At 45.0% G+C, this 12122-nt stretch overlaps 1 protein-coding gene across 1 annotated transcript; it reads left to right on the top strand.

The window, feature by feature from the left end:
• Window positions 1–4205: 4205 nt before the first annotated feature.
• Window positions 4206–6261, top strand: LOC106815752. Its single transcript, XM_014820260.1, has 4 exons — window positions 4206–4828; window positions 5045–5200; window positions 5373–5571; window positions 5776–6261. The coding sequence occupies exons 1-4, from the start codon at window positions 4661–4663 to the stop codon at window positions 5961–5963; spliced, it is 711 nt and encodes a 236-aa protein (XP_014675746.1). The 5' UTR covers window positions 4206–4660; the 3' UTR covers window positions 5964–6261.
• The last annotated feature ends 5861 nt before the right edge of the window (window positions 6262–12122 follow it).

Here is a 12122-nt window from a genome sequence, read left to right on the forward strand (position 1 = left end):
GCCTGACAGACATTCAACTTTGAAATCACGTGTGTTCTTGTGGCAGACATTTTCTTGCGGTTGCGGAATTCAGTGATAACTCACATCCGCGGGGAAAGAATTGTCCGATTTCACGCTGTGGGCATTTCGGTTTTACACAAAATCTCATTGGTTACGAGATATGAATATCCACAATTGGGGGAGAAAAAATTTGTAGACTGAGGGTGGGACTTGGGTTTACATTTGTTTGTGTTTTCTGTCGTAACGTTGAAAAGTGTTCAGTGGTGCAGTAGAGATGGTGCATCTGCGTTTATTAACACTACTATATGAAAATATAAGTTACATGTATAACGAACTAATTAGAGTGTGGAAAAATTTATGGTGGCCATCTTGGAAAATGGCCGCCATTGTTGCCATGGGACAAATATGCGATGGCCCTATAGCCAAAAAATTTCCTTAGGGCATGCTCTAACAGTGTGCCAAAACTCATGCTTGTATCATAAAAATCACAATTCATTCACAAATCTGCCGGGCTATAGGGGTTGTGAGAGATGTGTAATGTATTCATCTCCAATTAGTATTAACACGGACAATAGTATAACTGGGTCAATCGCGAAATTGGCAAAAGTTTATTTCACCTGCTCTAAATGACTATTAGTAATAATTTGTATCATATACATCATCTATACAAAATGTATTTCATCAAGTGGTGTGATGCTCTTGAAGGTACATTTTCAATCGAAAGTGTTAGCAAAATTACCACTTGAATTTTATACAAGCGTATATATTTATAGAGAAAATGTTGCCGTTCAGTATGTGCAGCACCATCACATATTTTTAATTTTAAAATGTAATGTCAACAAAAGGTGCCTTTCCCACCCACATATAAATGTGTAACTTACGTGAATTGCTTGATTAACATATCTAACTTAGGCAGATCTGCCTAACAAGCATGCTAATGTAACCTAGGAGACTAGAACGGTACGAACGGGAACGCCAAAACGGTTACGTCACTGCCTCTGGCCACCGGTCAAGTATGGGACGGAACTTATACCTACATAGTACGACTGACCTAGTGGAGGGAGAACAAAAGCAGCTTAAACAATAAACAAAGGGAGACGACGGGTACGCCTGTCGACCTAAGGCACTAAGGTCGGCCGCGGACGTCGGGCAGATAAATAAAGCGAAGGTAACAGAGTAAAGATATAGAGAGTGTGCTAGGACCAGCCGAGACGAGGCGGGCCGAGACGGCTCCGACGAGATGGCATGTATACGTAACTATGGTTTTTCTTGGTATGTTAGTTTTGATTGTACAGACTGTTTAGATTGTTGTTAGAGGAAATAATATAGAGTTCGGTCGTGATAGTATTGCTGGTTAGTAGTATAGGTTAGCGGGGTTATGAGTATATATGTCGCGGGGATGGATTAAGCGGGACGTAGCTGTTCACAACGGTAGCAACAGCGCTTGTAGGCAAGCGCTGGGTAGTCCTTAGAATCCATGACGAATTTATAACGATTGGGGTGTTGAGAGCGAAGTGTACTGTGATGGAGAGATATTAATTAATAAATGTTATGCTTGTAAGGATTATCTAAATTACTGTGTTGCGTTGTCTATCACGTCCTGGTTGTTATATCCTCGAGCGGGGTTATTCCTTCGCAAGGTGCTAAAACATAAATACGATCACGCCGTCGCGCGGGGCTTAATTAAAGAAGCACGCGGTGACACTAATGTTGATTAACAGGTTTAGGAGATTTTAAACCTGCATCAACAAAGGAGCGTCGCTTCATTGCATGGCAGACCTGGGACCTACTCAGGATAGCAGTGTTTTGGTTTTAAAGGATTAAGCGAGGACTTCTTCTCCAGACATGGCCAGGCATTTTATGCCACCGCTACGCGTAAACGGTAGTGCAATCGAAAGTTTATTTTCAAGGCTAAAGGCCTACTCTGGGAGAAAATTAACAAGTATTAGTTATAAAACCTCACGCAAGAGCATCATTATACAGGACCATGAAAAACATCCCAGTGTGGAGGGTTACCGAGATGTACCACACGAATTTCTCGAATAATACATATTAAAATATACATACACGCTCCCAACCAAATCAACAGCGGTCCTCTAATCAACTGTGAGGATGGCACCCCCCATTATCAGCACATTGCCCCATGTCACCCTTAAGCATCTCTTGATGCCTAGAACCTGTCTTCACTACCGATTAACAACTTACTGCTAAATAGCTCGCAATGCTTGAGTATGTCTCTGCTACAAACATCAATATGCCTGCTCGTCCACCAATTTCTTACTAGATAAGCAAGTACGGAAAACCACTACTCTGTGCTACTAAATGCACCATGAAACTAGTTATCTAGTATTTTAGATCGTACATGTATAACACATATACTACACTTGTATGGTTTCATGTTTTGTCTTTACTTACTTTTATAAGGGTTTTTCCATACGATGACAGCCCTCGTTCACATGCATGTAAGCGGACTGTCCTGTCAATGCTTCTCAGCCAAGGTAGCATAACTCGCTGAGGTATTAATAGACCACCTCGGTCATGCAGCGCTAGTCCATGTGGCAATTCTCCCTGTTATTTTTGTCTTTTTGTTCTGACACCAGCAATTGATGAAGTACACTTGGTACATAGTGGGGCTTTACATTAGTGTTTTGTGAGTACAGGAGACCATTGCGAGGTTTTCCAGACCAACTTGAAAAATTAACCCCACAGGGAAATTTGAGTGTCTTAGTCATACGTTTGTCTAGGACGATTATGTGTCCATCTGTCTTTCTTTTGTATAAATACGCCATCTAGTGAGTAACATCGTTTGCACATGCGCAAAAATGCAGCGCATGCACAGTTAGTAGCCTGCCTCGTTTTGGTGCTCAACTTCAAGATTGATGTGACGACCAAGGTCAGTAATTTTTTAGCCATTCAAATGATTCATTATGCCTAAATCTCTATTTTGAATATCTCAAAATGTAATATATAGGTAAAGTTTGTAGTACCCATTGTATATTGCAATGTTTCGAATTTTTCAACCTAGTCAGGGCTCGACACTAGCGCTGGCGAAATGGCCCGGGGCCAGTAAAACTGAACGTCGGGCCAGCAGAATTCCAGAAATGCTAAATTTTGGTGGCCCGATGGGGCCACTAAACTTTCCAAGTGACTATATGAGAAAAAGTTTCATTTTCTTACGTGAAAATCTTGTGCGTGTGTACGTACGGTATGCGTGCATGTATTTGTGCAACTACAGCGTGTGTGTACGTGACTACGCATACGTGTACATGAGCCGCGATAGCTAGAACAATACGAGACAATAGTTACAATACAATGCGCGTGACCGCTGCAATATGGTGTGATGCGATGTATGCATACTATACGGTAGTTTGGGTCTCGTGTGCGAGAGAACTTTACGCGTAAACATATAATTCGAGTCATCTGCATATAAAGCGAATGCGTGTCTTTTCTGTTCTAGTTTCTGTTTGTGTTCCTGGAACAGTTAGCATTCGTCATTGGTCCAGTGCATTGTAGCGCGCAGTGAAATAAATCGATATAATAACACACAAACAAGACATTAAAGGGATCACACGACAGTGATATATCTAAGAATAGTATTTGTGGAAAGTGTGACAAACTCATCACTAGTACCGTAAAATCCTTGAGGTGTGAATTCTGTCGTGTTTGGTACTGTGTGCCCACATGTTCAGCTGGATTGGCTGAACCGATGTACGACTTCTTAATCGAATATCCTTGTGAGTTTTCACTGGTTTTGTGAAAAATGCAATGGCAATGCAGTTGACACTTTGAACCTTATTAACAACATGAAGCAGAAACAAAACGAGTTTGAGATGAGAATAGAAAAAGTCGAAACAGCTATGGTAAACCTCAGCACGGAAGTGAAGCAGACAGTTCAAAGCGAGGTCAAAGAAGCTCTAGATTCAGAACGAAGACGTTGCAATGTTATAATTAGCGGACTACCCGAGAAGTCTGACTCCAGTGACGAGAGTATTGTCAACGAATTGATCCGGGAAGCCTTAAAGCTGAACGTGGAGATAAAAGATTTGCTGAGACTAGGAGAGCAGAAACCTGACCGAATCAGATATCTGAAGTTGGTACTTAAGGACCGAGATGACTGGCAAAGGATACTACAGAGTGCTAAACGACTAAAATCGTATGAAAAAAGGGTTGCAAGCAGCACTGTTAATTCGTACGACAAATGTATATCCAAGTTCAAAGTTCAGTCATGCAAATATAAGTATTGTTACTATTGTATTTGACATTTATACTTGCAATACAAATTGCAAAATCCATATGCAAGTTCTTATCTTAGTTATACAATACATGTATATATTTCGGATATCTGTATTATAGGCTACCTGATCACACATTGCTACTCCAACTTAGTCACTTTAAGCAGGACTTCAACAATCATTTATTATCCTTACGTACATGTATGGTGCTAATTCACATTACACTTGATCACAGTTTATCTAGTCATTCTGACTTATTATTATTATTGTTTTTTTTAGCCTTTTTATCACATATATCTAGTCATTCTGACTAATTGTGAGCTGGATACATCGCAATTTGATGTCAAATGGTATTAGCTGAAGAAAAAAAAAAATTAACAACAAACCATGGATAGATTACATTGAAAACTAACAGTTAGTGTTGATTAATGACAAAGGTCTCCGGTGCCACGGTGCGGAGCATCTCCACCGTCATAAGGGCCTTCCTCATCCAGCCAGGCCCCAAATTCATGGAGCTGGAAAGATACATCGAGGGTGCCTGCACAGGTATCCGACTGGAATACACTCAGGAGAAGCGCAACAGCTTCATGTGCCAGGTAAATACTATTTAAAGCAAACAAGCTCAATGGCAAACCAAAATTGGGTCTCATCATATGGATTGAAATCAGATTCATATGGGAACTGGTGCCAGTGATTAGCCTTAAATAATCAAGTAATTAGCGAGCAATTATTATGACACTGGGTCACAGACACTGCAGTGTTTACATACATCTGCATTCAGTAAAAAATGAGACGTGCCTCTCTTTTTTCAGGTGTTCCAGCCATATATTGAACATTTGTTGCGGCAGCTGGAGGACCAGTTCCCTGACCTGGCCATCCTAAGCAAGCTGACCGTCATGGACCCAGCAGGGATTGACCACCCTGAGGATGCCGACTATATGGCTACCTATGGGGATGAGCAGATCGATGTAAGTTGAACAACATACAAACCTGGCCTGCTAGAAATTACATGCCTGATAATTCCTGATAGATACATGTTTTATACCTTTCACAGATTTGCTAATAAATTTATCCACATGGTGGTTTGATGACAATAATTATCTATTATTTAAATTGTTGTTCTTTGTCTCTCTATGTCAGGATCTAGTACAACATTTCACAAATCTGGATGGGGAAGCCATGCGCCGGGAGTGGCCAGTCGTGCGGCAGATGTTGACGGAGATGAGGCCAGCCACACTGCAACATGCCCTATCCCAGCTTGCCACCCTACACAGCCAGACACTGCCAAATTTCCACAAGCTAGCTACCATCTCTTTGGTGCTTGCTGCCTCCTCAGCTGGTTAGTAGTTTCTGCTAACACTGGCAAACATATATACAGCTTTGTTTGTGAGAAAATTTGACTTGTACATGCCTAGCAGCTAAGCTGGGGGTTAGAGATAAATAGGTTCAACTTAAAAGTGTGGTGAAAATGGTATAACCTGTCTTTAGCAGCAATACAAAAAACTTCATGTGGCCCACTTTAACCCGATTCATTTTGTTTCAGACTGTGAGCGGGGATTTTCACACATGCGCATAGTGAAAAACTACATGAGGAACAGGCTGAGTGAGTCAGCTTTGGAGGCGCTGCTGCTACTGGCAATTGAGGGGCCACCTCGGCAAGAATTTCCATTCGACCAGGCAGTTGACCGTTGGGCTGCCATGCGCCAGCGTCGAGTAGATGTGACAAAGTAGAGTCACAGTTCCTGCTTATTGCAGTTGATGTCAATAAATGATACAACCATTGCCTTGTGTTATGTTCATTTTTATGTACTTACCCGAAAAAATTACAAGTTGCCTTCAAGTTCTCCCATAGTTACCCCATTAACCCTAAGTTTTAAAAATACAAAAAATATAACAAATTACACACCAGATCAGAGAAAACAAATCAACTCAAACATGTCCCAAAATGCCTCAGAATGCACCACAGAGCATCTAAGACCTCAAAATTTTCTCGGGGGGGTACCCCCTAACCCCCATGGTTTTCGCTCGCTGCGCTCGCGCTGACCTTTCCCCCCCGTTTGAGTTTCATCCTGGGGCAAACCCTGTTTAAGATGGCACACACGCATAAATAGCTATGCAGGGAGACGAAGCCTAACTTTCTACCGCATAGTGCCGCTGCTAAGACGCGAAGCAGACGTTGTCAAGCTGCACCAACAGCTTGTGACCGAGGAACAAGTAGTCATGGACCAACGCCGCCACACAAAACACGTAGAAGGAATGCTTCCCAACTACTGGGAGAAGTATGCAGCTATGGAAATGACTGCCTCACAGCTACTTAAGGCTTGTAGTGCAATATATGGGCCATCAAATGATTAAGTCTGGATGTCAGTAGTTAGTGCGTGTGGCTGACCATGCATGCATACATGTAGCACACTGTTTATTTTACGTGTATGTTTCATTCTCTCTAACTCTCTATCTAATTCGCTCCCCACCTCTCTCTCTTTCTCTCTCTCTCTCTCTCTTCTCTCTTTTGCTAGCTCTCGCTCATTCTCTAGGTCTTTCTCCCTCTCGTATCTCTCTTGCTATCTTACAAATTTGTTACCCAATGTTTGCAATGTCTACAATGCATTCTTCTGTAGATTTTTGTACATGTATGTTATGTATAAATAGAAATTTGGAAGTCAAGCAAAATATCTCTCTCGTTTTACTATTGTCAATGATGTCACAGTGTACTGTCAACCCTCAAGTATAGAGGCGACACAGCAAATTTAACATTGCCAGTGACCATCACGAGTTAGTACTTTGAAAATAATAAAAGTTTAGGGGCAAAGCTCAAAGTTTAGGGGCAAAGCTCTGTCAGACATATGGGATGAACCACCATCGATATTCGTTTTCGCCTAAATTAACACAAAAATTGTGCTCCACTATCCATCTAGGTGCATCTAGATGTTTCTGAGAGTTTTAAGTGTTAGATTGCATGAATTGGTTAATTTTCATATTAGTGGTAAAAATGTATCAAAGTTTTGGAATTGTAATAGGATAATCATAGAACTGTAAAACCGTAGTGATTTCACTGGTTATGGAATTATAACTATTCTAAAAACTGGTCGCTTTTCAATGAATATTAACATAAATTTTTACTTCCTTAGAGTGAGTGCATGAGGATTGAGGAGTGTGAATTTTTATCACTGCCAGTGATAAAAATTCACACTCATCCACTGTCTCTAACAGGAGCACTGTGACACTGGGTCATTAAATGGCAATATGCTAGCCTGACGAGGCTGTGCGACTGATTGTCTATACAATACATGGTCTTGTAACCCTAGCAAGACCGTTTCTTGGACACCGTTGCCACCTTCCGACACTATCCAAAACTATGCCGCCGTCACATACACCCCTCTTTTGAGGAGATGTGCCCCACGTTGGGGGATGCTGAGTTAGGAGCGGGATCACGTGTTGACATGGGTTTGCCTGCAGCACCTGGCGTCCAGGCTCCAGAACCAGAAGTCCTGCTGTTCCACTTCATGAGGAGAGACAAGCTGATGCTGCCCGTGAAGAAGAAGAACACGACGAACAAGATGATGGTGCAGAGTTCGTACCACTTGCCTTGCACGTTGACGGTCACCTAGATGACCCACCGCTGGATGAGCATCACCCTGAATAACTCATTCAGCTGGCAGAGGAAGCGCTGATCGAGGCCGCTCCAGAACCATGCGTGACAAGAAGCGGACGTCGTGTCATTGCTCCCGCCTACTTGGACGATTATGTCCGACACATGAAGCTGTACAGCGACGCGACCCGCACACCGAAGCGATGGCGGATGTCCCGACGGAGGACAACACTTAGACTCGAGGCTTACTAGACGCCACGAGCACGCGATTGCGTAAATGAGGCGTTGGTGTTTGACGCATTTCATGATTTTGTGGAACATGGCAGGGTAGCTGCTTTCTTTTGTAACGTTTACCGCTGGGCAGTTGCCCCTTGTTTTTAGCAGATCGTGTAATTTTGTGTTCAGTATTTTGTATTCCGTGGACAGTGGCAGGGTAGCTGCCTCCTGTTGTAATGTTACCATTTCTCACAAAGTTCTTTGCTATATATGAAGATTGTGTCCAAGCCAAGAGCTTCTACCTGCCGGCAGCAAAACCTAGAGTGGAGGATGGATCTCACCCAGACTATGATGGATGAGATAATGGCGAGCTTTGACTTGCAGGCAGTGGCAACCGTCGACCCCAATGACTTTGTGGTTCGGCATGTGACTCGAGGGTGTACCGGGCGCTGTTCCTGAGGAACTCTGTCAACTTGAGCGTGGTCGAGAGGACCATGGTGGTTGTCTCAGCCACGGTGGTTAAGAACCGCAGAAGGATCCTGGCATCTCTCAACCGGTTCGCGTCGGCGCCCTGGCACACCAACGTCAGAGACTACTTCAGGTCCTCTCCTGTCAGTACACCATGGAAGAGACAGAGAGGTTGTTCTCCGTAATCCACATACCATCGTGCGTCCCGTTTCTTGCCGCGAGTGCCTGGCGGATGACCCAGCTGCCGCCAAACCAAACCGTGGCCAAGGTGGTGGCGAATCTCTGGGCTGCGCAATTCAACCTGGATCCCACCCTTCTGGCCCAGCAGAAGGCGTGGGAGGAAACCTTCTGGACTGACGAACGAAGTACTGGAGAACGAAGGCCTCCAACAACTACCTCGCGGCTACCGGCGTCAACGGCACTTACTACGCTTTGGACGCCTTCATGCCACTCGATGGCTGACCCTGGCCATCTGATGGTGCAAGCGCTGTCGCTCAAACTCCGTGTTTCCTACTACGCCTACTCCGACGTATCTTGTGACGGGAAAACACTGTCAGTAAGGGATTATTGGTGCAGATCTGGGAACCCCTAGAGTCTAACACCACTCCATTCACATCATTGTATGTGGAGGCCTGGGAAACCCTAGCATTTACCACCTGCTCATTCGTCTTAACATCATCCGACGGAAGAATGACAAATAGTGCTTTGATAAGATCCCCCAATTTCTTTTGTTCGGTCGGATGTCTGCGGCTCATGCCATCTGCATTCCCATTATTCACGCCGGGCCGGTACTGGATTTCGATGTCGCCCCATGTGCTTAACTCATTCATCTAGCGTGTCCTTTTCTGTGTGACATCAGCGTCCCAGCGGATTTTGGTCCGTTGCAGCAGTGGCTTATGATCGGTAATAATGGTGTCTAAGCTCCATCCCACACAAAGGGTATATGCTTCTCCGTGAGCTGGATCATGGACTTGGCAATCTTTGCAAATCCCTCCACGAAAGGACGATAGTACGAAGCCAGGCCGACGAAACTATGTACCTGCTTCACCGTCTTCGGCACGTACCAGTCCTTTATCTTCTGGATGTTAAATTGATCCGGTTTGATTTCAAGTCGGCTCACGTGGTGTCCGAGAAAGATGATCTGGTCCTTGCAGAGATGACACTTGCTGGGCTGGAGCTTCAATCTGGCCTCATGTAGGCATTGGAAGACCTCTTCTATGACCTCAAGATGCTCATCAAATGTTTTCGTGAAAATTGCCAGATCATCAAGATACGTCAGCATGACCTTCCAGCTCATGCCAGCGAATGCCAACTCCATCAATCTCTGGAACAGCGGAGGTGCATTACAGAGCCCATAGGGAAGTCTCTTGAAACAATACAATACAAGTTCATCCCAATCGAGAAGGCCGTCTTGTCTCGATGGTCCTTGTTGACAGGGACTTGCCAGTAACCAATGGTCGTCAAGATTGCTGAAGAATACAGCACCCGACATGGATGCTAGTGAGTCATCAATCATGGGCAGAGGGTGGGCATCCTTTCTGGTAACAGCATTTAACTTCCAGTAATCCACACAAAACCGGAACGCACCAGACTTCTATTTCACTAGGACCACTAGAGATGACCAGGGACCGGAGCAAGGCTCCACAACCCCATCTTCCAACATATCACGCACTTGCTCCTCCAACTCGTCCCGCAAGTGGAAAGGAACCCTACGTGGTGCCTGCTTGATAGGTTAGGCATCTCCTGTCTCAATACGGTGCTCCACGAGATCCGTGAATCCTCGATCGTTTGGTGTTTTACTGAAAACGCTATTGTATTTCTTCAAGAGGGACTTCAGACATGGCATCTGGCCCTTCTTGAGTTTACACACAGACAAATCAACAGAGGGAATCCCTTTGCTGTCGACTGCCTCTGTTTCGCTACCTTCTTCGCCCTCTGGTTTGTATTCTTCTATTAGCTCATACGTGCGTCTCACCGTGTTGGATTGTGAACCTCCCAGACAATGGAACTCTCCGAGACACGTACGCTTGCCAATTCCGAGCGGCTCTGGTCCCGGATTCATAATCCGCACTGCAATAAACGAATTTGCCACCATTGCCACGATACGGGACACGATTATTCTTGGGGGTTGCTGGGTTCTAAGATCCCTTCATACTTTTAACTTTGAAAAACCTGGACCATGAGGTAAGTATGCCGGAATGATGACCTCCGTTCTTCCTGGGATGGTGGTGGCCTTCAGGGCTCTGGCTGTTATTGTTGTCGGAGACAATACAGCCTCTAGTAGTAGGAAAGGTTCACCCTGGATGAGGAGCTCCTTCCACTGGGGGTTGACTGTAATGGCATATTCCATCATGAAGTCCCAGCCCAAAATGACTGGACTGTCGATTTCTCTCATTATCCGGAAGGGATACTCCAAACTCAAAGGTCCTAGTCGAACGGGTGCTGCTCCAAGGCAAGACAACTTTTCTCCAGACACCGAACGTATTACTGTTGGTTCTTCAGACAACGTTCCTCTTTCCCCTGGTGAGAACAAATCCCATACATCTTCGCGCATCAGCGAGACATCCGCCCCAGTGTCAAACAACAATGGTATCTCCTGATTGCCCACGTTCATCAGGACCCTTGGAATAATCATTTGAGTCTTCTTCCTTCTCTTCTTGGCTGCAGAGCGACCCTCATCCACAGCACATACTAGTTTTCCGACTGACAGGTACCCCAGCACTCAGCGCTGCGATGTCCGTATTTGCCGCAATTGTAGCAATGTCCGTCGAATCGGTCATTGAATTGAGCTTGCTGTTGATTGGCAAGAGCATGGTTGCGAAACTTGCTCAGACTTACCTGGTTGCACTCGTTGATCATTCGAACCATCTCCATATCTCTGACCTTGCCTTTGACCACAACCTTGGCTTGGTCCATGGCGATTTCTTCGACCACTGTGTCCGCGGGTACGTCCACAGCCAGAGTTTTGGTTCCTCATCAGGAGCTGTACTTGTTCACACAGCTTCTGGACGTCATCCTTCAGACTGGTGATTTCATCCATTACCGCGGCAGGAGAGGCAAACCCTTCATCCAGCGAGACCTGGCAGATGGCTGGTTCCTGTGCGACAAGTTGAGGGGTCATAGCCTTCCTCACCTGTACATACTGTCCCGCTAATTTCACCGCCTGGCGTATCGTGTCAGGGTTTTGGGTCAGGAGATGCAGCTGAAGCTGTACATCTCCTACCACCCTCATGAACTGCTCCTTTGCCATCGTGTTTCGATGTTGTTCTGGAAAATCCTGGAATGCTGTCGCCGCCTTACGGAGAACCAGTAACTCAAAGGCGGTGATTGCCTCATCCGTCCCAAGACCGAGAGTCATAAACTCCTGACGCCTGATCAAGGCATGCTCGTCCGGGTCGTCTCTCCTTCAGTGCCTGACGTGTCTGTTCATAGTTCAGCTTGGTCTCCGCTGGCAGACTGTAGTAGGTCATAAAAGCCCTACCCGATAAATATAGGGGAAAGACAAGACGGCGTCGGCACAAATAGTTCAAATCGCTTAAACCACAAGGTAAAATCCTCGCTGGACTCGCCCGAAAATTCCTTCAGTTTTGGGTGTGCAGTGGCCATCTTTATTTAGG

The sequence above is a fragment of the Priapulus caudatus genome, unplaced genomic scaffold (assembly GCF_000485595.1).
Source record: "Priapulus caudatus unplaced genomic scaffold, Priapulus_caudatus-5.0.1 Scaffold1191, whole genome shotgun sequence".
Classification (NCBI taxonomy): domain Eukaryota; kingdom Metazoa; phylum Priapulida; class Priapulimorpha; order Priapulimorphida; family Priapulidae; genus Priapulus; species Priapulus caudatus.